The sequence below is a fragment of the Suricata suricatta genome, chromosome 8, assembly GCF_006229205.1.
Source record: "Suricata suricatta isolate VVHF042 chromosome 8, meerkat_22Aug2017_6uvM2_HiC, whole genome shotgun sequence".
Lineage (NCBI taxonomy): Eukaryota > Metazoa > Chordata > Mammalia > Carnivora > Herpestidae > Suricata > Suricata suricatta.
Window position 1 is genome coordinate 133,428,046 of NC_043707.1, and position 27,071 is coordinate 133,455,116.

At 56.2% G+C, this 27,071-nt stretch overlaps 2 protein-coding genes across 3 annotated transcripts in view; one reads left to right on the forward strand and one right to left on the reverse strand.

Annotated features, from left to right (window-relative positions):
- Positions 1–2,139: 2,139 nt before the first annotated feature.
- Positions 2,140–27,071, reverse strand: part of DRAXIN (dorsal inhibitory axon guidance protein) — a 31,751-nt gene continuing 6,819 nt past the window's right edge. Inside the window, exons 1-7 of one of the 2 annotated variants that reach the window (XM_029949770.1) lie at positions 27,029–27,064; positions 12,490–12,950; positions 10,168–10,358; positions 8,662–8,773; positions 8,143–8,232; positions 6,369–6,458; positions 2,140–4,349 (exon numbers count right to left, since the gene is read on the reverse strand). In XM_029949770.1, coding sequence (XP_029805630.1) covers positions 4,237–4,349; positions 6,369–6,458; positions 8,143–8,232; positions 8,662–8,773; positions 10,168–10,358; positions 12,490–12,940 — 1,047 coding nt within the window. In that variant the 5' untranslated portion in view covers positions 12,941–12,950; positions 27,029–27,064 and the 3' untranslated portion in view covers positions 2,140–4,236. Of the gene's footprint in view, positions 4,350–6,368; positions 6,459–8,142; positions 8,233–8,661; positions 8,774–10,167; positions 10,359–12,489; positions 12,951–27,028; positions 27,065–27,071 lie in introns of those variants that run through there. The other variant, XM_029949772.1, reaches the window with a different exon arrangement.
- The window catches only part of MAD2L2 (mitotic arrest deficient 2 like 2), a 12,763-nt gene continuing 12,654 nt past the window's right edge, over positions 26,963–27,071 (forward strand). The window contains exon 1 of the mRNA XM_029949785.1: positions 26,963–26,981. The gene's annotated coding sequence lies outside the window, so the exon portion shown is untranslated. The remainder of the gene's footprint in view (positions 26,982–27,071) is intronic.

The following is a 27,071-nucleotide window of genomic DNA, read 5'->3' on the forward strand; positions in this document are numbered from 1 at the left end:
GCACATGCAACTAGCCGGCACAGGACTACAAGGGCACAGCACCTCCCCCCGCCCCCTGCTGCCCCCCACCCTTTAAAGAGGAACCACAGCACCCCAGGGAGGTTCCCAAGAGTCAGAAAACCCTATGACAGAGGGCTCGAGGCCCAGGCGCTCCCTTCAATTTCTCTTCAAATAGACCAGTTCCAGCCCAGGGGGGCAGGTCCTCAGAGCCTGGGAGTTGGTCCTTACTGGTTATTAATTAGGCAAACCGGATCTCAGATTTGCCAGCTCACACCTGAATATAAATGCCCTGAATTATCTACAAGTCCCTGACAATCCAACTTTTCTGTTTCCCCCTATGTATCCCAGACCCGTGTCTCTCAAACTCCACGCACAAGAACAGCCTGGGTCTTGTTAGAATCCACATGGCCGCGCCCCACCACCAGAGATTTTGGTTCAGCAGACCTGGGGTGGGGACTGGGATGCCACACTTCTAGCAGGCTCCCAGGTGAGGCCATGCTGCTGGTCCAGGACCACACTGTGAGCACGGAGGGACTAGGGAGCCTCTTGCACCCAGAAGAGGCTAAGGATACTATCTATATCAGACTGTCTGTCCTGACTTAGGTTCAGAAAACGCATTCCCTGCAGTGAAAGTCCCTGGTTCTGCAAACCAATTCCTACTGTCTCCTCCCAAACACACACACACACACACACACACACACACACACACACACGCTCCTCGCTGTCTCCCATGAGAGGAAAGGTCGTCATAGAGGTGATGGCACCAGCCCTGTGAAATCCCCAGGGAGGAGCCTACAAGGTTTGTGTTTCCGGCTCCTCCCAGGGTCCCTCCCAGCACCCACTTTCCTTCCTCGCTTACAGAGATGCTCTTTGTAGGTTACATGTATGTTCACTGACTCTCCTGCTGCAAAGGGGACCCCATTCCGGGCAGCGGTGGGCCCACTGTCTCAACATCACATTTTACTGGGTGTGTTGGATAGGGCTTTGGGTAAGGATCCATCTGGGCGGTGGAAGGGGTTGTGGCTTTTGGAGTTGACTTGTGGTTCTTGTCACTCCTCAAGGGGCAACCGAAGCTGTCACATTCCCTTTGAGGCTCAGCCCTCATGGTCTCTGACCCTCAGCGCGTTCCCAGCAGGCGCTGGGCATCGCCAGACAAATCCTAGGAAGGAGTCCCGTGGGAGCTGTGCGCACCTCTGGGGAATACTGTAAGACTCCGAAGAAGGAATGCAGGAGGGCACAGGCCCCCCAACAGGCAGCTGCTGGTCTCCACTTGGCCTCCTGCTCAGCTCTCCCTCGGGTTGTCTTTAAATTCACGAACCTGACTTGCATTGCCACGAACACCTCTCCCAGCTACGCCTCCGTGCAGGAATTGGCATATGGCTGCCTCCGGCTGAGCCCAGAACGGGTTTCCAAGCCTCTCTGACCACAGAACCCCACCCTCTCTTTCCTAAAGGAGCATCTCCTGGCGCCAGTGTTCCAGGGGAAGGAGCCTGCGTGGTGACTTTGAAGTGATCCTTGAGTAAGCGATGGATCATCGTCAAAGAACAGAAGGCCTACTAAAACTATCCTAGAAAACAAACTAGCCCACACTGCGGGGGCTAATAAGCCCGTGCCTGGCCCTGTTCTAAACATGCTGTAAGGATTTTACGCTTACTTCTCACAACATTGCTGTGAAAGGAGAGTCACGTTTCCCATTTTACAGATGAGGAAGTCAAGGCACATGTACCCTTCCTAGGGTCACCAAGGTGGTGAGCGGGGGAGCAGACTGTGTGCTACCAGCTGCACTCCCACAGCCGAGAGGACAAGGAAGAGTCCAGGCCCAGCTGCACCTTAGGGTTGCCTGGGGGAACCTTGGACACGCACAGGAAACCCAGACGCACCCCGGATCAATGAAACCCGCACCTCTGCTGGTGGGCAAAGGCATCAGTACCTTGGAAAGCTCCCCATATTCTTCCAATGTGAAGCTAAGTCTGACCACAGCAGGGACCTGGCAACCAGGGCCCGTGGGCCCAATCCAACCCACACCTGTTTGGGGATAATCTGAAGTTAAGAGAGGTTTTTACACTTATAAATGGGCTTTAGAAGATCAAACGAAGGAGAATCGTTTGTGACATGTGAAAATCATATGAAATTCAAACCTCAGCATCCATTAATTGTTTTATTGGAACACAGCCTAACATATTTAACTGCCCTCTATGGTAAAAGTTTGCTGAATCCTGGATTACGGAGAACTGACTTCTGTGCCAGCGAAAGAAATGTAAGATAGACCTAAGGAAGAACTTCCTGGCAAAGAGGTTTGTTAAACACTGAGGGGGCTCTGGGATCCCTAACTCTGGCATTAGGAGCTTTGCACCCACCGACCACCTTTGCAACCACGGCGTGGAGGTAGCTAGGGCAAAGAGCTAGACTCTGAATTTCCAACGTGGAGGTCCCCTAGTAGACAGGGATAGTTCCGTGGGACCTTCTGTGTTTTCCACTGCTGATGTCCCCAGGCCTTCCTGTTGGCTCCCAGACATAAGCGATGCTGTGGTTCCTGCCTGTGGCCGCCCGCTTAGGGTCCAATCACAATCTCAGATCAGCCACCCCAAGTGAAGCCACACAGCATGGGCACTGACTGGTCGTAGACAAAACTGCTGGTGGATTTGATTTCCAAAGAGCCGGCTTTGATCTCGTTCCGTTCCCCTGCCCCACCCCCACGCCCACGGTCCCCGTGCCCATAGAACTTGAAAAGGGAGAAATGAGCAAGGATATTTGGTTTCTCCTAGATCTGTCTGCTCTGGTTGGTGCCAGACCCCTGACCTTGACTGATTTTCCCAATGGAGTAAACAGCCCTGGCATCGTGGGTGTGGTCCCTGGGCAGGTGTTCAGGCCAGCACGGAATTTGGACAGGGAAGGCTTTTGTCATGTGCAACCTGGTTTGCCCTGGACCGGAGGGCTGAGCAGGGGTGAGGTGCCACGCGTGTGGAGGGGGGATTTAAGGGGCCCCTAGAGCCAGATCTGCTGGGAGAGGTGTTCTGGGTGGGCATCGTGGGTCTAGCTATGGGGGGGCAGGTAATTTCAGATAGCACCTAGACCTCAGAGGTGCCCCAACTCCTCAGTAGGCTCTGCTGCAGCAGTGTGGTGTGGGGGGTCTAGAGATGGTCTGTGGGAGGCCTGAAAATCACCGAGGCAGCATGCAAAACGGGTGCACTGTGCACAACGTGTGCATTTCTTGAGTCCATATCGGCATTCGATTCTCAAAGGGCACGAACCACAGAAGCTTAAGAAGCTATCAGGGCAACGTCAAAGCACATGTGCTGGGACACGCAGCCTCATTCCCCAGAACACATCATAACTCAGAATACCAGCTCCCAGAGGGCAACAGCCAGTCTTTTCACATCATGCCTTACCAGCAAGCGGGAGCTTAACGCATGTTTTGTTTTTCAAGATGATACACTTTCTCCAGGGAAGGAAGAGAACAGTCAATTTTTGCAGAGACTTCATCAAAGAAAAGGGAACTACCGGGAAATGCTTCTTTCTCACTGAAAGCCACGGAGAACCTGGTATAAGTCCTTGGTTATGGAGAACCCGACAGGCCTGGCCCAGGTTCAGATCCTGGCTCTGGCATTTACTCCCTAGGACCTGGGTGCTCTCAGTGGGGTCCCCGCCAGCAGCATGTCCCCGGAAGCTTGTTAAAAATGCAGAAGCGAGGGAGCAAGAATCTGCGTTTCAGATCTCACCGGATTCTTAACCACAGGTTCAGCTTTGAGGAGCATTGATCTGGGACCCTGGACCAGTCATAACTCACACTGCCTCGGTTTTCCTCACCCCTGAAGCGGTGATAATGCCCACTCTGAAAGGTCATTGTGATAACTAAGAGAGAATGCAGTGCCGGGTACATAAGGGGTGTTTCCGCGTTCCTCTACTTGATGCTCTGGGAGTTTCCCCTTTACGGGCAGCAGAGGGCGCTCTCGACATTGCCATCGCGGAACGCCCGGTCTCCCGGGGCCGTGGAGGTCTAGTGTGGTCTCCGAGGGCCGGGAGGTGGGCGCAGGTGTCCCGCAGCTCGGCCCCTGGGCGGGGGCAGTTCGCCCAGGGCTCCCTTCCCAGGGCGGAGTGTCCTGGGCTTGCGCCTGCAGCCTCGATCATCTAGTCCCCATCTGATCTCGCACTGCTAGCTCTAAACGAATTGCCCGGCTTCTCCAAACCTCGGCGCGCAGTCCCCAGGCCGGCGGGGAGGCGCCTGGCGCGGAGCCGCTAGACGTTGATGAAGGATCCCTGGTCGCCGTTGGCCGTCTCCGGCTCCACGCAGCGCCCCTTCCTCCGGGTGACCCTGCGGTTCCGGTGGAATTTGGCATAGCAGCGCAGCCCTGAGCGAAGACAGACAAGGCCGTCAGGGGCGCGCTCTCTCGGTCCCCGCACCGCCCATCTTCAGGTGGCTGGTTCCACCCGTCCCCTCTGGTCTGTCCTTTCTAAAACAACTCTGACTCCTTATCAGACCACCCTGGATTATTTTCTTTCAGCCCTTATTACTTTCTAAAGATGCCTTATCAAGGGCGCCTGGGTGGCTCAGAGTGTTAGGTGTCTGACTTCAGCTCAGGTCACCATCTCACGATTCAGGAGTTCAAGCCCTGCTTTGGGTTCTGTGCTGACAGCCCAAAGCCTGGAGCCTGCTGCAGATTCTGTGTCTTCCCCTCTCTGTCCTCCCCTGCTCACACTCTGTCTCTTTCTCAAAAATAAATAAATATTAAAAAAATTTAAGACATTATCTCTCCTTATTTGCTTAGTATCTGCTCATTTCTTTAGAATGGAATCCATGGGTGCCCTTTGTGGTTCTCTTTGCTGCTGAATCTCAAGTGTCCAGAACAGGACCTGGTACTCAATAAATATTTCTTGACTTGGGGGCCTGGGTGGCTCAGTCCGTTGAGTGTATGGCTCTTGATCTCGATTCAGGTCATGATCTCACAGTTTGTGAGATCGAGTCCTGTGTTGGATTGCAGTATCAGTGCAGAGCCAGCTTGGAATTCTTTCTTTCCGTCTCTCTGTCTCTGATCCTCTGCTGCTTGTTCTCTCCCTTTCTCTTTCAAAGCAAACAAAATATTTCTTGACTAACTAGACCCATGTAGCTTTATTGCCTTCACAAAAGATATTTAAAATTTTTTTTAATGTTTATTTTTGAGAGAGAGCGAGCCAAGGAAGGGCAGAGAGGGACACATCAAATCTGAAGCAGGCTCCAGGCTTGAGCTGTAAGCACAGAGCCGGACGCGGTGCTTGAACCCATGAACTGTGAGATCATGACCTGAGCCCAAGTTGTATGCTCAACAAACTGAGCCACCCAGGCGCTCCATCACAGTAGATAATTTTTTGAGGCTAATCCAAGTAAAAACAGGGCTTGTATCTCAGGATGGCTAACAGAGGGAGCGAGACCAAATTCTCCCATCAGGACATGGGAACACTGATTAGCTATTGAATGATACCGAGTAATTATTGTTCACATTCGGTATTTTATACTTAAAAGAGTACTCATCTTTTAGAGAGATATACTGAAAGAATCACAGATGAAATATCTGTAAACCGCCAAGAGTTGCTTCAAAATCGTACTGGACGGAGGAACTGAGTCGGGGAGAGAGAGCACAGACGGGCAGTGAGTTGGTAAATCCTGAAGCAGAGAGATGGGATCTCTCCGGGGGCTAATGATTGTAATAATGATTTCAAACACATATTCTTGAAAAATTTTTCAGAATACAAAATTAGAAGCATTCCCCTACTTTTCTAGCTGTGTGAGCCTGGGCAAGTCACTTAACCTCTCTGGGCCTCAGTTTGCTCCTGTGTGAACGGTGATCGAAACAGCTCCCTTCCAGGGAGGATTGTGAGGATTATGGGAGAGAGTGTGAAGTGCTTAGCACAAGCGCCTGGCACAGCGGGGCACACCTGGGCAGGTGGGGACTCAGAAGAGTTAAGGATGTAGCCAGATGACCAAGTGCATGGTCCCCTGGGGCAGTGCTGAGAAATCCACGCCCCCAACCCCTTCCCAGTTATCACACTTGGAATGTGTCCCCAGGGATAGAATTCTGGTATGAAAGTGCCAGCCTTCTCAGATGTGATCTTATTTAAAGAGATGCGCTCCCCGCCTCCCTTCTCCCACTCCCAGATCCTAGGAGATCACGCCAGCTTGGATTTCAGGAGGTGAGAAAAGCAAATCTGAGAACCGATGCCAGGAATCAGGACTAAATGAGTTCACAGATTGGGAAGGCACCGGGCGAAGCTGTTCTTGCTCACGTTTTTTCAGCTCCCAAGGGATTCTTCCCCCCTCTCCTTGGCCACGGGCCCCTCCGCCCACCCTCATCGGAGCCCAGGGGACCCCCGCCCCCCAGGAGCGCGGGGCTCACCTTCCATGCACATGCAATCATCAAAGCATTTGTTGTTGAGGCCGCGGTTGTGGGGTGTGCAGAGGTGCTCCCGGAGGTCACAGCAGCTCCCTGCAGACACAGTGAGCACGCGCAGTCCGCCAGGCTGCCCCGGACCCTCCCACCGCCCAGCGCGCCTTCCCACTAGACAGGAGATCCATCATCTCCGTGGCAGGGCCGTGGCCTGGCAGGGTGGGCATCTGGTGTGCAAGACTCCCTCCAGGGACTGCCGAAGGATGGCACGGCCCAGGTGCCCTGGGGGCCAGTAGCAGAGACCCCAGCCGCCCCAGATGGGCAGCTGAGGGATCATGGGCAGAGCGAAGGCAGTAGAGAGATGGCCTCCCAGGGAGAGGGGGGAGCACAGCTGGAGGGGTGTGGAGCTGGGAGGGGCTTCGGGGCTCATTGCTGCCAGCCTCTACTTTGATAGACAGGAAGAACTGAAGCCCCAGCCCCAATCCCCTGCCCTGGGGCAGCAGCAGGGCGACCCTGAGGTCGCGGAGGCGGGGGTCTGCCCACCACACACCGAGCCAGCTCTTAGGGAGACTGTCCAGGGGGCCCCAAATCAAGCCTTTTCTTTGCACTCAGGGTGAAAACTGTTTTGGGGAGGAAATGGCCTGTCCCGGAGCTGGGGGTCTGCCTTTAGCAAGCCGCTTTGCTGGCCTGGTTGCTACTTTGTGGAATATTCTGGCCACTGAATTAGCAAGCGTGGCACTGTGGACGTGGACCACTCAGGTCTCCCGCTTGCTGGGCGGAAGTGAGGACGGCACTTAGCTGACGGCAAACTCCAGCCACAATCCTGCTCTGCGGTGCCCCATCGGGCCGGTTTCTGGTCCATTCCTGCTTCCTGTCCCCTTGTCATTCCCAGGCGTTCCCTCTGCCCCAGAATGAATCTCCTGCACTAATAACCCCGCCTCAGTAGCCGCTTCCCAGGTGGGGGGCTGGGCAGAGGGGGGCGTGACCCAACAAGAGCCCACAGATTAGCACATCTGTCCAGACGTCAGAGCGCCTGGTTTTAAACTCTCCTGATGGGCACCGCGGCTGAACAGGTGGGGACATCATCACAGCACCCCCCCCCCCGCCCTGGGCAAGCCCAGCAGTGTCGAAAGGGGACAAGGACAGGATTAAGCCCCATCAGGTGTTAAGAGGAGAGTCGTCCTGACTCAGGACAGCATGGGGCAGCGGTTAAGGACCACACAGACTCAAGTTTGAGCTACTTCCTAGCTGTTGTGACTTCAGTCGGGACACTAACACTCTCGGAGGTTCCATTTCCTTGCCTGAAAATTGGGGATGACAGGGTTCCTTTCTCTGGGTTGCTGTGAGGATTAAATAAAGTATGACAGGGGCGCCTGCGTGGCTCAGTCGGTTAAGGGTCCGACTTCGGCTCAGATCATGATCTCGTGGTCTGTGAGTTCGAGCCCCACATCGGGCCCTGTGCTGACGGCTCAGAGCCTGGAGCCTGCTTCAGATTCTGTGTCTCCCTCTCTCTCTGCCCCTCCCCTGCTCCTGCTCTGTCTCACTCTCAAAAAATATATAAACATTAAAAAAATTAAAAACAACAAATAAAGTATGACAGCGACTCTCAGGAAAGTGGTAGTTCTGTTGTTATTATTTCTCAGCCCTAAAAGGTCATGGCCCCACAGGCCCTGCTCACATGCTTGGGAACGTCCCCACCCCTGTGCAGGCTCCCTCCACCCCCCACCCCAACCCTGACCCTGCACCCAGTCGTGTGCCCTGAGGGTAGATGCTGGTTCAGTACCTGGTAGGCAGTCTTGATGATGGTCACACGGCTCGCCTTCAGCAGGTGATGTTTCATTACCGTCGCTGGAGAGTTTACCCCTGTATTTCTCTGTCAACAAGAAGATCTGCCGTCAGAAGCTGACGCCGAACAGAGCAGAGGGACTCAGCACCCGGGTGCCGGGGACTGAGTGCTCATACCGCCCCTCCAGCCCATACAGCGTGGCATGGACAGGACTCTCTACCTCTCTCTCTCTCTCTGCCTTAGTCTTCTCCTCTCTAAAATGGGCTCAATAGCAGGATAGACCTAACAGGTTTTTTTTTTCCCAGAGTAAAATGAGTTGGTAGAGGGGAACGTTTGGCGCATGATCAGCACTTGAGAACAGGAATTGCATGTTGGGTGTCAGTTCCAACTTAGATGCTGTGCCCTCCCACTCTGAACACCTGCAGATCAGGCCGGGCTCACTGGGGCCCACACCGCACAGGACAGTGAGGGCGTGAGGGGGCCCAGGCGCGGGGGTGGGAGGCTGGGTCAACCTACCTTTCTTCTTTGTGGACGGCCAGACCTCAGGTTTTAAGTCTTCATAATCAGTCCAGTCGAACAAAGCCATGTCCAGTGTGGGCATCACCTCCCCATCAGGCCTGGGCTGAGCCTGCAGAAGGGGCATGAGAGGAGGGAGCCTGGAGTCCCCAAGCGGTGCGAGTGGAGACGTGGGACCCCAGGACCAGGGGGTAGAAGAGGGGCTCCTTAGAGGCCAGCTCATCCTCTGCTGGGCAGCCTGATACCCCAGCCCTGGGGACCCAGGAACAGCTGCCTAAGCAGCATTCTCTCACTCTGCACCCCAGTGGGATGGCATCAACGCAGACAGGTGAGTTATCCATCGGGCCCCTGAGGCAGGGACTGGGAAAGCATTCGTGCCTGTATGGGGTCTCCACACCTATGCAGTCGGGGAGTTGGGCAAAGCCCAGTCGCTCACTTCCCTGTCCCTTCTCTCCTCAGAACAGTCATGGGCTCTCTGTGGCACCGGGAGGCCACAGCTCAGCTCAGCTCGCAGCCCCAGCCAGAGGTCTTGGGGCTGGATCAGCGCGCAGTAGGATGTGGGCCTTAACGGCTTCTTCTAGGGCTGGGTTCTCCACCAGGGGCTTCAGAGGGCCTTCGACAGTATGGATAGTCATGTATTCCTTAGAGATGGTCCCTAGCTTTTCTCAGGATCTCAAGAGGGCATAAGACCCAAAAGGGAATGAGAGCGATCTGCTTAAAAAGTTTTATTTCTTTGGTGCACCTGGGTGGCTCCGCCTGTTAAGTGTCTGACTTTGGCTCATGTCATGATCTTGCAGTTTGTGAGTTCAAGCCCCGTGTTGGGCTCTGTGCTGACAGCTCAGAGCCTGGAGCCTGCTTCGGATTCTGTGCCTCCTGCTTTCTCTGCCCCTTCCCTGCTCTCTGTCTGTCAAAAGTAAATAAACATTTAAAAAGTTTTATTTCTTCTATATATAAACTGTTTTGATCATCTTAAATGATTTTATTCGAAAAAACATTCGAAGCCACAAAAGCGGTCCAAGAAGGATTCATTTCTTGTTAATTACAAGGATCTTGTTAATTACATATGCCCTTCATCCACAGTCACCCACGGTGAGCCTGTCTGCCACATTGGCCTGCTTGCCCTCTCTCCACATATACCTTAGGAAGGTCTGAAGCAGATAGGTCAAAGTGTTAACTTACGTTTGTTAATTCTGTGTCATGGAAACACGGTTTTAAAAATCATTATTATTCATCTCTGGGCGTAGGCATAAGATTTTCCTCCGAGGTCCCTGCTTCTTTCCCATGCAGACCCAGTGTGCTGAGCTGGTGCTTGCTGCCTTGCCTGTCCCTGGAGGGAACCCGAGGACCACTTTCTCCTGGACAGAAGCAGCCCTTTCAGACAGAGTGTCTGCGGGGCTGCAGCTGAGTGGGACAGGCATCAGGTGACCTGGTTTCCCCCTAGCCCTGGTGGCCGCAACTCCCTCCCACCCACCCCTGTGCCTGTGAGGCTATTCTGGGGCCCCTTACCTGGGGCCACAGGGATGTGACAGGCAGGATCAGGGACTCTTCTGTGGCAGGTGCTGTCTCGAAGGTGGTTAGGTAGAGTATGGTGGGGGCCAGGCTGCTGGAGGATCCCTCCATCGTGGCATCCTGCGCCTCGTCTTCAGGGGGCTCTGCCTTCTTCATCAGGGAGCTGGGCCCGCGGACCAAGGCTCGGCCTGAGACACGGAGCGGGAAACACGGGAGCTTTATTCGCTCATCACCCTGTGTCCGCCCACGGCAAAACTCACATTTCCCCCTGCAAGCAAGGAGGCAGCAGGACTGTGTGACAAGCCTTTGACTCAGCTGACACCGCCACCGCCTGGGGGGGACCGGGTGGTGGGGAGAGAGGAGGGAGGGAATGTCCTGAACTAACTTGCGGTATTGCTGCAAGGAGGCAGCCCAAGGAGTCTCTCTCTAAAGCCACATTCCAGCAAGTTCAAATCAGGTCAGCGGGCGCAGCCTGGGGTCAAACAAATGGGACCTAGTGGGATTAACCGCAGAAGGCTTCCTGGAAGAGGAGAAGTTTGAGGAGGGGAGCAATGTGATGGGACTGAGAGGCATGGCAGTGGGGGAGGGGTCTCTGAGATGGGAAGATCCACAGCTTATCATGTTCAAGCGAGGATTTCCTATGTGGTGTTGACCGTTTTCCTGTTTATTAAGCAGCCGCTGTGTGCCAGGCCCCCTATATGCGGGGTCCTGCCTGAAAGCATTATTTCATCTAGCCATGGTAGGAACTCTTAGGAGATGGGTGCTCCTTCAGTTTCATCTACTAGGTGTGTGTGTGTGTCGGGGGAGGGGGGGTGGACTGAAGCACAGAGAGGTTAGGCAACTTGCCTTAGGACACACAGCTCGGGGACAGCAGAGCCTGGATTCAAACACAGGTCCATCTGAGCATAAAGCCAGTGCTTTTAACCATAGATGCCACCTCCCAGGACCCATGGGCATTGGGGTAGGTGGAGTGTGAGGGGAGAGTGTGCAGGATTGGGGGTGGTCAGGAACAAAGGGGCTCTGAGAGAAGCTGAAGGGCCCAGGCTCACCCCTGGCTCTTTTTCTCAGGCAAGATCTGACTTTAAGTTTGATTGGGTCAGTCGGGGCCACTGCACCCTCCAGAAACAAACCCCACAGAGTAGAAAGGGGACTTAGGGACCGTCGATTCCACTCCATTCATTTTACAGACAAGGAAACTGGGGCCCAGTCGGCAGGTTGGTAGTACTGGGTCTGGCCTCCAGCCCTGTCCCCTCCTCCACTCACCCGCCACACCAACTCTCTTAGGAGGGCCCCCTGGAGCCGGGCCAGGATGAGTTCACACCCTGTGAGTCCTTGAGGCGCTGGCATCCCCTACCCAACCTGCCCGTGACCTCCAGCGGGTGGGCGGCTGAGTCTAGGCGGGGATCTCTTGACTGTGTTCTGTCCACCTGGGGGGTCTCAGGAGGCCTAGCCAGGGAGAGGCCCCAGAGGTGCAGGAGGTGGGGCGCCGAGCCACCATCACTGTCCTCTTGCAGAACACTGGCTCTTGGTCGGCCCTGGTGGCCTTGGGGCCAGGTCAGACATGTGGAGCTGGCTGGGCGGGGCTGCTGGGACGTGTTCGTTCAGGGACCAAGTGGGCAAAGGAGAAGGCAGCTGGGGCCAGGGGGCGGCCAGGCCCTCACAGGGATTTGGGGATGTGGGGAAAACTTAAGGAAGGTGAACAGGGCCACGGGGGAGCACCCCAACAGACAAACAGGACAGAGGTAGGAGGGATAAGGACACCTCGTCTCTCCCTGGGTCAGCTGCGTCCGGGTCAGGGGACAGTGACTCCACACCGGGAGCAGGTTGAGAATTAGCTAGTAACAGCTACTGCTCAGTGCCTGATGCTTGCAGGTACCATTTAAGCATCTAAGTCCTCCATGAGTCCACATTCAGGGTAGATGGAGCCATTATCCTCATTTTGCAAAGGGGGAAACTGAGGCACAGAAAGGTGGCTTGCCCAGGGCAGGCAGCTAGTAAGTAGCAGAGCTGCAGCCGAACTTGGGCAGACCCAGCTTCAGAGCCCAAGCTCTCAGTCCCCACTCTGGATTCAGAGTTGGTTAAGCATTGATTAAGGCCCCTTGTTGGGGACCGAACTAGTCTATCTCTACTCTGGGCTTAGAGTAGGGTGGATTTAGGTCAGACACGAGGTAGAACTTCCTGGCTTAGGAGAATCACCCACTTCCCTTGTGCCCCTCCTCCACTCTTGGGGTCCCCTTGGCCATTCAGTATGACCTTCCCTCATCTCCCCACCCCTCCCTTCCATGGAAGGACCCCACCCCCTCGCAGACCTCCAGCTACCTCTGTGCAGTTTCAACCTTTCCCTGCGTCTCTTGAACTCCTTGCCGCGTTTCTTGACTCTCTCTGACCCGGGAGACCGGTTCTCCTTCTCTGGGTAGGGCAGCGCCAGCCCCAGGGGCAGGGCCTTGTCCTCCAGGCGGCCTGCAGGACTCTGCCCAGGCAGCAGCTCCCCTGCCCCTGGCAGCCTGGAGGCCTGCCTGGTGGTGGTGACCACAGCCCCGTCCTGGGCCCGGCCAGGCATGCCTGGGCCCTGCTCCTTCTTGCCCAGGCCCCGCCGGCGGTGGTGGCTGGTCTGAGGCATCCACAGTGCCGGGCCCTGAAGGTCGATGTGATTCTCAGGAAGGTTCCGAGCTGGGCTTCCAGGTCCCAGGGAGCCTCCCAGGCTCAGCTCCAAGAGCACCAGGAGGGCGAGGAACAGCATGGGGACAATGCGGGTTCTGGGCCTAGCCATGAGCTCTGGTCTGTAAGAGAAGCAGCACCATGAGCAGACAGCTCAGCAGCCCTCCTGGTCCTCACTTCTGTAAACCCCCTCACCCAGATCATTAAGCCCAGAGTCTCTCAGCAGGGATGGAGGGGGATGGGCCCCCAGGGGACATTTGGCAATGCCCAGAGACCTTTTTGTTGGTCACAGCTGGGCAGTGCCGCTCATTCTCATGGCTGGGGTCAAGGATGCTGCTAAACACCCTGTGGTCAGCACAGGGCGGCCCCAGGATGAAGACCTGCCGGCCCAGGAGGACCACGGTGCCTTGGCCGGAAGTCCTGGTTAGATTGGCTCAGGCAGCATCCAGGTTCCAGATTAGTCTAGAACCCCCCCTCTCTGCACAAACCTCTGCCCTTTGCCAAGTCCCCCCGAACGAGCTGGGTCCTTCCAAGCTCAGAAATAGGCCTGTCCTCCCGAGGCTTGAATCTGAACAAACAGCACAGCCTCCCTGAGCGCGTGCCACAGGCAGGAATGGGGTTCGGGGCTGTGCGGGATTTCATACCGTTTGTCCTTTCAACAACCCTCGGAGGCGGCCCAGGGAGGTCAAGTCACACCTGCTAAGTGGCACACGTGTAACGGCTACATCTGTGCTCTGAACCTCCCTCCTGGCTGTCCCCAAGGCAGCTCAGTCCCCGTCTTGGCTCCTTTGTCTTCCCCGAAGGGGCAGGGAGGTTCTGACCCAGCCCTGTCTCTGCCGGGACTGAGGAACCTGGGAAGAAGCTTGGCTCTGAGCCCTGCAGCGTGGGGTGAGCGACCCCGTTCGATCCTCAGGACAGCCCTCCGTTCCCCACCAGAAGCGGGGCCTCCTCGGGGCTCACACTGCTCTCTCCCCACCGCGGGAGGAGGAAGCAACCCCGGGATGTTCCAGAAGACGTCAGAGCCAAGGCTCCTGAGGCCTGTGGCTGGGGACAGCGGCGGGCATCTCTGGCCACCAGCCCCCGTGGCCCCGCCTCCCCCACCGCCCCCACCCCCTGTCCCAGGCTCGCTGCGTTCAGACCAGTTCGGCACCAGCTTAGCCAGGCTGATTGAATTTTTACGGCCTCCCCGGGCCTCTTGCGTATCGCGTTAGGCTGGCAAAGGTGCTTACACGACCGTTTCCTTGTGATTTATGGCCTAGTAAACTGCTGGGGGCTGAGGAAAGGTTGGTGGGTCTGAGATAATTCCCAGCATCTCTTCCTGCAGCTCTCAGTGCCTGCAGCCCCCACCCCTCCACAGCCTCCCTGCACCCCCGCCCCTTCCCCACCAGCTTCACCCTTAGCCAACTCCCAATGAGGCTCTTGGAATGGGTGCGGAGGGCAGGCAGGCCAGGGAGGCCGGAGCCCCGCGGGGCCCACCGCTCGGAGGGGGTGGGGGGAACAGGTGCTCCACCTTGCCTGGTCCCAGGGTCCTTTATCCTGCTCTCCTTTCCTCCCTGGTCCCCTGCTAGGAGGCCCAGGCCTTGCCTCCACTGCCCTTAGCTCTGCTTTTGCTGGAACCAGGGACCAAGAGGCTGTCCCATCACTTCCCACCTGGGGAGCCGCCTGCACGCCCCAAGCTGTGCGGGGACCCCCGAGATGGCGGGGCGGGGCAACTCCTGTCTCGTCACACAGCCTTCCGTTCCTAAGATGATAAATTCTGCAGCCCTGGCCTCACCGGCCACCTCACCGGCAGGAAGATTCTGCCGCGTGAGCCTCACCTCCAGCCTCTCCATAAAGAGAGCTGGAGGCGAGCGCTCAGGCAACGGGGGTGGAGGGTGGGGGTAGGAGGGGCGGGGAGGGGGGCGGGACCGTGCTCCCAGCTCCCTGGCAGCTGTGCGGGAGGAGGGGGCCGAGTCTAAAGGCCTGTCAGTCAAGTATTGTTCTGCTCCGGGGGAACCCCTTAAACCCTGTTTCCAGGCCCGAGGCAGATGCGGGCTACTCCCCAGGCTGGCGTCGGCCAGACTGCGCTCTGCCTGTGACTGAGAAAGGCGTTGGGGCCCTGTGGGATGCTGTCCCCCACCGCCCAGCCCTCTGTCTCACGGGGACAATAGCCTGGGAGAAGCCCAAAGAGCGCCCTCGCTGTCAGGGAGTCTTTGGAGAGATTCTTTTTTTAATTTTTTGGTGTGTATTTATTTTTGAGAGAACAGAGACAGAGTGCAAGCTGGAGAGGAAGAAAGAGCCGGGGAGACACAGAATCTGAAGCAGGCTCCAAGCTATCAGCACAGAGCCCGATGTGGGGCTCGAACTCATGAACCACTAGATCATGACCTGAGCCCAAGCTGGATGCTTAACCAACTGAGCCACCCAGGCGCCCCTGTCAGGGAGCCGTTGGAACCCGCCCCCCCCCCACCGTGGTGGGAAGAGGGAGGGGTGGGGCAGGTCCTCGAGGTGCAGGAGGAGGCCAGAGGGGGCGGCGGAGGAGGAGTGGGCACACCCACAGGCCCTCATGGGCCAGCATGCCTGACCAGAAGCAGGCCAGTGACGCTCAGAGCCAAGGTGTGAGTGAGCTCACAGATCAGCCCGGGCCCTGTCTCTGAGGACGGCCCCTCCTCTGAGGACAGCCCCTCCTCTGCAGAGCCGGAGGAGGACGCCTGGCACCAGGCCCTCAGGCGTCATGAGCCCACCAGCTGCCATCTCTCTCTCTCCCACCCGAGTCCTGTTGCCCAGACTCTTCCAATGGCTGTGGGTCTGTGTGTGGTACCCCACCTGACTTTAGGGCCATCTTTGTTCCCTCCCTCCCTTTGCACCCCACAAGTCATACACAAGCCAGCCTGGGGCAAGCAAGAGGGGATTTCAGTGCGCAGTGCCATCGATGCACCCACTGGGGGCCATCCCCCTCCCCAGACCTGATCAGCACTGTCCCTGTCCCCCAGAGCAGCTCATACTGCTGACAGACTCCTCTGACCATGACTCTCACCTGCTCAAAACTGTCCTTGGCTCCCTATTGCCTTCCCATTTAACTGCGACTCCTTACCTTGGCACTCCAGGCCTTATATGATGCGGCCCTGACCTGGCTTTGCAGCCTTGACTTCTACTTCCTCCCCCTTCACGGTCAACAGAGATGATTCTCTCTGGGCCTCAAGCACACCCCATCTTTCCTGTCTCTCGTCTCGCTTGGGCTGTGTCCTGTCTGAAACAACCACTCTCTCTCCACCCCGGTCTCTCTCTGTCCAAATCCTGCCCATCCTCTGGGGTCTGTCCCAAATGTCTCCTCCAGGAAGCCTTGTCAGTCCCCCACTTACAAATGCTCCCCGCTGCGCCCCTACACCGCTTCGCCCAGCTCTTGAAGACCTCATGCGCTGGGGTAGACTTTTTTAAAGACTCTGACTAGACAGAAAGATCCTAAGGGGCTCTGTCCCACTCTTTCCCTCTGTTCCTATCACATTTATAGGACCCTGCAAATAACGGGCACTGACTATGGATGGGAATGGAAGTGGACTGGGCACAAAGCGACCCTTAGCGGAAGATCATAAATAAATTCCCAGGGTGGTTGTGTGTGTGTGTGTGTTTGAGAGAGAGCTCAAGGGCCGGAGTGAGGGCTGGGGATCCTGGCACCACTCTGCCCTGACTACTGCACGGAGCCCTCTCTCCAAGCCCACGGGATTTGTACGCAGATCTTGGCACAGCCCAGCAGCCAAGATGCCAGCCTGGCAAAGCACCTTGGGAAACGTGGGCTGCTACAGAAGTCGTGCCAGGGATCCACAGCGAGGAAGGGCTCCAGTCCATTTCTCTCACTCTGGAAGCCAGTTGGAGGCTGCGTCACAAAGCGCCAAGCTTCCAGGCTAAAAAGGGGCAGCAGGCCCCCACCTCCCCACCCCCATCAGCCCTGGAGGGTTGTTCTGCCTCCGGCTTGCTCACAAAGTCCGCCCTTCCCAGCCCCGGTCTCATCCCCTCCCCAGGAGCCTGGAGCTGCCCTAGTTGAGAGTTGTCAAGACCGTCCACAACCCAGACACGGCCCTCTCAAAACAGACCGGAGTGACTCATGAAAAGCAAAACAAAACAAAAGCGAATGTAATTGTAGGAGCTGTAGCTGCTCTTTGCCAGGGCAGCTGAGGAGCCCTGGCTCTGAGGTACCGATTTCATCCACTTCTTCCTGCGTCCTCTCAGCTGCCCTGCGCAACATGTCATTCTTTAAAATGAGGATACTGATGGGGCGCGGGGGTGGGGGGGCTCAGTCGCTTGAGCAACCGACTTCAGCTCACGTCATGATCTCACAGTTCGTGAGTTCAAATCCTGCACTGGGCTCTGTGCTGACAGCTCAGAGCCTGGAGCCTGCTTTGGATTCTCTGTCTCCCTCTCTCTCTGTCCCTCCTCCACTTGTGCTCTCTCTCTCTCTCTGTCTCTCAGAAATAAATAAACGTTAAAAAATTTAAAAAATAATAAAATGAGGACTCCAAAGGAGGGGGCTAAGCCACACATCCAAGATGATGCAACTCCCCAAGTGCACACGGATGGTCCTTGCACACCACTGACCATGCACTAGCTTCATGGGGGGGTCACCTGCCTCCCCTCATCATCTGTCGTTGCTGTGAGTGCAGTCAAGGCCCAAGAGGGGGACCAGGCACTGGCAGCTGGGGACGGAGGGGCTCGTATCCTTAAGCTGTCCCTACATGTGGGGACAATTGACCTGGGAGCTGTCTCTATCCAAAGGCTGCACATGCAAATGAAGGCAATTAATCGAGCCTGGAGTATATCGTGATTTCTGAGCCCCTCCCCCACTCACAGCCTGGCATTTGGGGGCCAGGAGACTGGCAGGGGGCCTCCTGCCCCACCTGCCTGGCAGACACCTGTGGAGCTGGACTGCCACAGGGCATCCCAGGACAGCTGCAGGGCCCACATTCCTGCCTTGCTGATCAGCTCACCAGCCACATGGTGGGTCAGGATGGGGGAGGGGGTGGGGAGAAAGGGGGATGGGGAGCTGGGGGAGTAGAGCTGGCGGTGGGGGGGATCGGATGGGGATCCTGGGCCAGGAATACCAGTGATGCTCTGATGCAGCAGAGGATTAGGGAGCTCAGTCCAGGCTGGGAGCCAGATCACCACCCACTGGGAGAACTTGGCCCATCCCCCCCTCTCCCTGACACTGGGTCTCCTCTTCACGTGGGAAACCGATACATCGGAACTACCATATTTGGTAGAGATATTTCAGGGCTTTTTTACACATTTGATTTTAACATCACTTTTTAAAGAAATATATTTTAAACTATTCCGAAAGCTGTAGCAAAGACAATAGACACATTCTCTGCTCAAATTTTAACACGAGCACTGCTCCATCACCACTTGGGATTCTCCTGGTCACTAAAGAATGTTCTAGGGGCTCAAGGTGAGCAGTTTAAAAGAAGGACTGTTGGGGGGCGCCTGGGTGGCTCAGTCAGGTGAGCATCCGACTCTTGATTTTGGCTCAGGTCATGATCTCATGAACTCTTTGTGGGTTCGGGTTCCGCGAAATGCGGAGTCTGCTTGGGATTCTCCCTCTCTCTGCCCCTCTCCCACCCCTCTCAAAATGAATAAACTTTGAAGGAAAAAAAATAACAAAAGAACAATTGGGGGGCGCCTGGGTGGCTCAGTTGGTTAAGCCTCCGACTTCGGCTCAGGTCAGATCTCACGCTCGTGGGTTCGAGCCCGGCGTCAGGCTCTGTGCTGGCAGCCAGCTCAGAGCCTGGAGCCTGCTTCCAGTTCTGTGTCTCCTTCTCTCTCTGCCCCTCCCCCTCTCATGCTCTGTCTCTCTCTGTGTCAAAAATAAATTAAAAAAAAAAAAAACATCCAACTTCGGCTCAGGTCATGATCTCATGGTTTGTGGGTTCAAGCCCCCGCATCAGGCTCTGTGCTGACAGCTAGCTCAGAGCCTGCAGCCTGCTTCGGATCCTGTGACTCCTTCTCTCTCTGACCCGCCCCCCGTCGCGCTGCCTCTCTCTGTCTCTCAAAAATAAATAAAAACATTTTTAAAAATTAAAAAAAAAAGAACAATCGTTGCCGTTTGCAATTACTTATGTACACGTTCCAGAATTTTCTGGACATGGCCGGAAAGCCAGTTAGAGGCGCAGAGTCTCCCTCAGACAAATGCAACCAACATCTACTGCATGCTTTCACATCATGGAGGACGAGCTCTTTTTTCTCACTGATTCACTTTAAGGCAATATTGTAAATTTTTTTTTATTTACTGTTTTTATTTAATTTAGAGAGAGAGAGTCAGCATGAGCAGGGAAGAGTCAGAGAGAGAGGGAGACACAGAACCTGAAGACAGGCTCCAGGCTCTGAGCTGTTAGCACAGAGCCTGATGTGGGGCTTGAACCCACGAACCGTGAGATCATGACCTGAGCTGAAGCCGGACGCTTAACTGACAGAGCCATCCAGGCGCCCCTAAAGCAATATTATAAATCAGGGGCTGGGTGGTGGTGGCCTTGCATGTCTCTGCAGGGGGCTGAACAGAGTCTGACTGCAAGTAGGGTCTGGAGCTGTGTCTGCATAAGATGGACAACATTTTGATTTGGGGAGGAGATTATTGGTGGGGATGTGGGTGCTCTGTTCATAAAACACTGCCTCTATTGGTTTTATGCGTTGGGATTGGGAATAAGGTTTCATGGGAAATGATTTGCACAGGTCAAAAAAGTCGGGATGTGGGGGGGGGTAGGGGAAGAAGACCACTGGGTCCGCAGGTTGGGTGGCCTCAAGGGCCTTGTCTGCCCAGGGAGCCTGGGAATTTATGACCCACAGTGACAAGTCTTCTCCATCTGTCTGTCTAATGACAGCCGCCGTGGGGAGGGGTGCTGGGTAATATCCTCTAGGATCCGAGGAAGCCCCCAGGGGCTAGGAGCATGGATTCAGAGGACTTATTGGTAAATGCTTAAAGATAAAGCACAATGATATGTAACAACCCCATGCCAGGGCTGGCCCTCCCTCTCACCCTGCCGTGCTCTATTTCTCTAAAGGTGGCCTACCCTTGGGCACCAGTGAGACCCTAACCTGCAGAGTTGCTGGGATGGGCATCATGACCAGCATGAGAGTCTCTTTGGGACGATTGGGGCACTTCTATCTTTTAAGACTTCTGCAGAAAGGGATGCAAGGTGCTGGGGGTGGTGGCTGGACAGGGAGGGGTCCTGATTCCTGCCATTCCTCTGGTCACAGCTTGGGTCTTGAAATGACCCTTTCCATGGAAACACCCTAACCCTCTCCAGCTCATAAGAAACTTGCTGACAACCACCCATCTCTAAACTTGGGCAGGAAGGGACCTCCGGCCCCTGAGAGGCCAAGAAACAGCTCTGAGGTTTTGTCCCCCTGAGAGAACCCAGCTGGGGAAGGACATGCTGAACTCACCCCAAACAGACTCCCTTACGCGGGGCTCACTCGCTCTGGTCCCAGGCCCTGGTCGGTGATGAGCCCTTGGGCTCACGGGGAGACGCCCACGTCCCTGGCACTAAGGGCTGAATCGTGTTCTTCAGAGCAGCCTCAGGCAGGCCGGGCCTCCATGCGGGTGCCCGCGGGCCACAAACCCCTGGCCATGTTCCCTGCCATGCTTTGGGCGACCGGAACTGCTTCCCAGGCTCCCCTTTTCGGCCTCTGCTCCTGCTTTTCACCAAAACATTCTCTCTTTTGTGGTCAGAAGAACAAATCTGGGGACGCCTGGGTGGTTCTGTTGGTAGAGCATCTGACTTTGGCTCAGGCCATGGTCTTGCAGTTTGTGGGTTTGAGCCCTGAGTCGGGCTCTGCAGTGGTGGTTCGGAGCCTCCTTGGGATTCTCTCTCTCTCCCTCTTTCTCTCTGCCGCTGCCCCACTAGCTCTTTCTCTCTCAAAATAAATAAACTTAAAACAAAAAACCCCACAAAACTGATGATTGGCTCTACAGCTTAAAACTCTTCAGTGCACATTTTTACGCCTCCAGAAGAGAAGGGATTAGCTCCCTAGTGTCTAAAGAGTTCTCAACTCACGCCCAGCCCTTCCCACCCCGAGCCTGGGAGCCCTGGGGCAGCGAATGCAGGCCTAGAACCCCAACTCAGCAGTGCTGAGGACGGACTTTGCTCAATGCAGGAATCATCTCTGGTCTTCCGTTCCCATATGACCCTGAAGATTTCAGGAATGTCCTGACTTGGAGCAGATCTGCCTGACTCCTCCCTCTGGTGCCTCCTCCTCACCCAGGAGGTTGGCCGCTGGAATGGCTAGAAGTGGAGAATGGGCGTGGCCATCCCCAGGCCCTCCTTCCCTGTCTCTCTTTTTTAAAGTTTATCTATTTTGAGAGAGAGAGAGAGAGAGAGAAAGAGAGAGAACAAGGTGGGGCGGGGCAGAGAGTGAGGGGGGATAGAGGATCTGAAGCGGGTTCCATGCTGACAGCAGAGAGCCAGATGCAGATCTCACGAAGCATGAGATCATGACCTGAGCTGAAGTCAGACGCTTAACCAACTGAGCCACCCAGGCGCCCCCCTCTTTCTTAGAACAGTGGGGCTGCCCAAACTGGAGCTCCGGCTTGAGGGGGGGGGCGGGTCTTAGAATACCTGGCCCCCTGGGAGCAGATTCCTGTCTTCCTAAGAGGGATCTGAGTCCCCTGGGGCTGGAAAATGAGTAATTTGCTTGTTTAAGCAAAACAGTCCTAGATGGAAGTGGGGGAGGGGCAGGTGGGTGGGCTTCTCTCAACGCAATTTGGAAATAAACTTTGTCTTTCTCGCTACTCCCACCATCAGAACTCCTCAGGAATTGTAATGTCCGGGTCTGTGAAATGGGCGTATCAGGCTGATTTGGAAACCAGTATTTCTTCATGCTGTGTGCAGGGGAGAAGGGAGTCCAGTGTGCATGGAACACAGACAATGTACATGGAGCAGAAGGCAGCAAAGAAAATCTCACCAGCTCCTATTATTGCAATCCATCCAGCAGATAAGAGATTAGTTCCTTAATATATAAAGAGCTTTCACCCACTCCCAGCCCTGGGGGTGCGCACAGGGGCCCTGACGGAGCTGAGCTAGTCCCCCCCCCTCTCCCTGTCCAACAGGAAGGGGCCTCAGAACAGCCAGAGCCCCACCTGCCCTTCCCTAGGCTTTTGAGCCAACCCAGCCTCTTGCAGAGGACGGTTTCTTGAAGGGAGGCGGTGCCAGGTGGGGAAGCACCAGCTGCTTCTTGGCAATGGAGACTGCAGGGGAGGGTGACACCAGGTGGTCACCACTGGCTGAGTCTCTGGCTGCAGGACCTGGATGTCCTGTCAAGGAGCCTGCTCCAGTCTGAAGGAAGAGAACTCGGCTTCTGCTCCGGAAACTGCCAGTTTGAGTGGGGACACTAACCCTGGCCCTAGGGAGCTCCCAGTGTGATAGGGGAGATCCACGTCTTGCCTTGGACGACTCGGATCTTGGGAGGACTCCCAGATGGCTGAGAGAGATGCCACTCCTGCCCGCAGGGAGCTCTCAGTCTAGGCGAGGAAAGCAACCCCTGCCCCAAGGAAGCCTGCAGTCTGAAGAGGTAGATTCAGGGGCGCCTGGGGGGCTCCGTCGGTTGAGCATCCAACTTTGGCTCAGGTCACGGTCTCATAATTCACAAGTTCAAGCCCTGCTGGGCTGGCTGCTGTCAGCGCAGAGCCTGCTTCCGATCCTCTGTCCCTGTCTCTTTCTGCCCCTCCCCACTCACATGTGCGCTTTCTCAAAAATACACATATCTTAAATAAAGAAATAAAGAGGTAGATTGAGTTGCTGCCCTTAGAGATTTCTCGGTTTAATAGGAGAGACATATCTCTGGCTTTGGAAGTTCCCAAAACATGGGGGAAAACACACCCTTTGCTGGAGGGAGCTTCTAATCTGTGGGCTGAAGACACAGTCCCTGCCCTCCAGGTGTCCCCACTCAGACCTGGGGGGACAGGCCAGAGGTCTAATGAAGGCTTTAGGCACGAACTAGTACTGATTCAAACACAGGTGTCAGCCCAATCCATTAAACTGAGCCCCAGGAGAGCCCCGTGGAACAGGTGGGAAGAGCTGTGTGACTTGGGCAAGTCCCTGAACCTCTCTGAGCCTCAGTTTCTTCTCCTGTAAAATGTCAGGGGTTGTGAGAAGGAGGAGAGGTAAAGGTATATAAAGTGAGCAGAACCCAGTAAAGGCAGGATAAGCAGCAGCCTTGTTATTGCGCGGAAGGGAAAGAGAGAGTGGGTGGTGGGTGGAGGTGGGGAGAGGGGCTGGTTCCAGATGCATTTGTGCATCTGTGTCTGTGTGTGTAGGGGGCAAGCGCAGGTGGTCCTGTCCTCAGTCCTCAGCGGGGTGATCGATGGTTTCCTGTGGGGTGGGGCAGGATGGGCCTGGTCAGCCGGGAGAGGACCATTGTCTTGGTAAATGAGGTTTGGCTTCCCAGCAGGAGCGGGGCCATCTGCTTTTATTGTTTCCAACTGTAGCCTTGGGAATTCACAACCCCCCAAGGCCTCACACCTCAAAAAAACATACATAGGGGTGTGGAGTTGGGGGTCACTTCAGAGCCCCACCCACTTAGAGACTCCCAGTCTTGGGTTTCTCTCTCCCAGTGTGCCACACCCACCTCCTGAGCCAGAGCCAGAGCCTGCTGCACCGTAGGGCTCCCCGTTTCTCCCCTCCCCGAGCAATCCTCCTGCCCGCTATTCCCCAAACTTCATTATCTCGGGACCCAGACCATTTACCACCACTTGCTGTTTGGTCAGACCCGTCACTTAATCATCAAGTGCCGATTGCTCTGGCACAGGCCAGTGTGGGGCAGAAAGAAACCTGGTGTCAGCCAAGCCCGGGGATGAATTCTGGCTCCAGCGCTTCCTAGCTGAGTGACCCTGTGCAAGTCAATTAACCTCCCTGGGCTTCGGTCCCAGCTTGTCCGGGACCGACATATGGCCATTTATTGGCCATATACTGATCTGGGGCTAGAGCCTTAGGTGCATTATCTAGTTTAGGCTTTTGAAGTGGGCAACAATGACAACGTGGGGACAAATCTTCGAGGGCTTTGCCCAAGGTTACACAGGAGAGGCACTGGCGGGGCTGGGACTTGATCTCTGGTTGTCTGACTCCAAAGGTGAGGTCTCTGACCACTCCTCACATTACCCTCAGTGACCCATACCGGTGTAGATGCTGTGATTCTCAAGGACGGCCCGTACCTGGGGCCTTAATCCCAGAGCCCGGCACAGAGAGAGCCTCTAAGAACTTGTAGTTTCTGCAATGACTTCATCTCAACCGCTCTAGATTCTAGGAGGGGCCTTATCCCTTGGACCCCCACACCCGTCCAGTGGCCTGTACCTGATGGTCAATGCCGGGCCATGGGGTGGTGTACGGAGAGCTGTCAGAATGGGGGGCTGGCAGTGGTGAGGGCAGCGTGGCCTCTAGTGGCAACGGTTCAGCCCCCTCCCTGTGTCCTCCCTGGGGATGGCCTGGGCTCCAGAGGAAGGGCTGACAGAAGACAGGCAGAGGGGCTGGAGCAGCAGAAGAGGCAGGTCTCATCCGAAGGAGCCAGAATAGGGAGGCTCATATAACAACCCCCCTTGGGAACATGCCCACCCTCCTCAGCCATCCTCCCCAAGCTGTAGAATCAGGGAGGCCAAGATGCACATCATCCCTATTCTACCACATTCCTGGCTGAGACCAGGCAAGGAACTCCCTCCAGGGCACACAGCTAGGAAGCCATCTGCCGGATTCCCAGATTCAAACCCATTCCGCAGGACTTGGGCAGTCACTTCCCTCTCTATCATCAGGCACTGGAATCACCTTCATCTTCCAGGGAGATGAGAAGCCCAGGACCACAGGGGTTTCCCAGGTGGCTTGCTCCCCCTCCGACCTCCCCATCTATGGTCTTCTGCTCCGGGGTCAACCCTGCCCCTGGCCTGGCCAGCAGGACCCAACGGGACCCAAGCATAACCTGTGGCTTGCAATTTTCAGTTCACTTCTATCCCCTTGATCGAACGTTCATTCGGTAGAACACGTGTGCCGGGGGCACCCACTGGGTGTACTGGGACCACAAATAGAACAAGACCCAGCCTCGTCCAGGGGAGAGCAGCCCACGAGAGACAGACAGGCAAGAGGGGAGCAGGAGGGCTTCCCACAAGAGGGGACATCTGACCTTGGCCTGCAGGGAGAGCAGGCTTCGACTGAACAAGAGCAGGGGAGGAGACATTTCAGAAGGAGGGAAGAGTTGAAGACGCAGATGAAGTGTTGTGGGTGGCAGGTGGAGTTGTTAATTTAGTGCCAACAGGGAGCCATTTGAAGGATTTAGGGCTGGGGAGAGGGGGTGGGTTGAACGGTGGCCAGGAGGAAGGCAGAGAAGGTGCCAGCATTTTCATGTGGATGAGGGGCAAGGAGGTGCTGAGCAATTTTGGAGGGGTCCCAGAAGCTGCCGAGGAGGCAGAGATGGCAAGGTGCCCTGGGGTGCCAAGGCTGGGCCTGCCTGCCAGGGGGGACCATGAGTACGAGGCTGGATGGGGTTTGCCTGTGTCCCTAGTCCCTAGGTGCCAGCTCTGGCCATGGCTGAAAACCGGAACTTAGGGGAGCCTAGAACTTGCTTGCTGGGAGAAGGTTTCCTTCTGCTGAAGTGGCCCTCATCGAGCCACTGCTGCGCTCCAGGGGTGGCGTGTCCCCCCCGTCATGAGGACATAGATGATCCGATGGGCAGAGGGTTTGGGCAATTACACAGCAGGTCCAGGATACAGCAAGACAAAGCCCCCAGAGGAAAGGAGATGGCTTGTGCACAAGTGCCATTAAAAAGGAAATCGGTGCAAGACAGAGGTTCGGGACTGGGGATGAGTCACATGGATGCCTCATGATGAATGACCAGCTGTTGGCAACATTGACACAGTGACACTCATCTCACTTTGGAAGCAGTGGTCCTTTTCACCCTGATTTTTTAAGACTGCTTTGAGGACAAGCAGAGAGGAGGAGCAAGAAGAGGGGACAGCGCCCTGTGACAGCAGGAACCATGTAATGGTGGGGGCGGTGGCAACTGTGACTGCGATGGGCGGGGGTGGGGAGGGGTGGGCACAGTCAGGTTTCTCTGCACGGTCTCTAAGCCTTCAATTGGGATCCATTTCCCCTTGCTGTGGAGACCCCATCCCCACCCCAGCCAGGGACTGAAGCCTCCCCCACCGCCACCAAGTGTGTACTGTGCAGGCATCCGGTCTGCTTTTTTCACTGTTTCACCACACATCCCTCCGGGTGGGTGCTGTTATCCCCATTTTATGAAGGGGGCATTGAGGCTCAGGGAAATGCATTTCTTTGTCCAAGATCACTCCCAGGGCCTCTGTCTGCCTGATCCCAGAGGGATGGTGCTGAACCCGCACCGGGACACTTCTTGAGGGCCACCGGCTGGGAGGAGCGCAGAGTGCAAGGTGCGCTGGGCAGGAGACCAGACGGAGTCGAAGGCCGAGGGAACCCCCAGTGGAGGAAAGCAAGAAGACTTGGCGGGAAACCCAAGAGCCCTCACATCTCAAACCCCGCAGGCGGCTGAGACCCCGGTGCACGAATGGAGAAAAAGCCAGTGGAGGAAGAGGGCCTGAGCCCCGCCGTCGAGGTTGCTAGGGGCGCGGAACCGCCCTGGCGCGTGGCCGCGGGCAGCGCTGGCAGGGGCGCACCCACAGCCTCCTCCCCCCAAAACACACCTTAGCCCCCCAGGCAGCCTCGAAAGGGACAGGAGGACCCGCCTGTCAGCTCTGCCTGGGGCTCTGGGAGTCTTCGAAGCTTCTTCGAACGGTGGCGGATTCCCCAGTCCACTCCCACGTCCTGGAGACCACCCAGAGACTCAGAGACAGAGAGACAAAGAGAGACGCGGTCCCAGACGAAGAAGGGCTAGTGCGGAGGAGGAGGGTAGCCGAACGCCGCGACCCAGAGAGGGGGCGAAGGCGCGCAGGTGGCAGAGTGTCAGAGCGCGGAAAAGTGAGCGTCCGGCGGAAGGTGGGCGGACGCGGGGGCCGGGAGCAGAGCCTGGAGCCCAGCGGTGACGCGGCGAGGAGCCGAGGCGGCGGACTCACGGACCGACGGCTCCGAGGGCCCGGAGGGCAGGGAAGAAAGCATCCTCACCTCCAGCCACGGTCCCCCGCGCGCCCTGCCCCGAAGCGCGCCAGGTAGCCCACCTTTGTCCCGGCAAGCTACCAGGTGAGGAAGGAGGGCGGGGCCAGGGGCGGGCCAAGGCCATGCCTTACCTGTCCGGCCGGCGGGGCGGGGGCCGAGGGGCGCGGGGCCGAG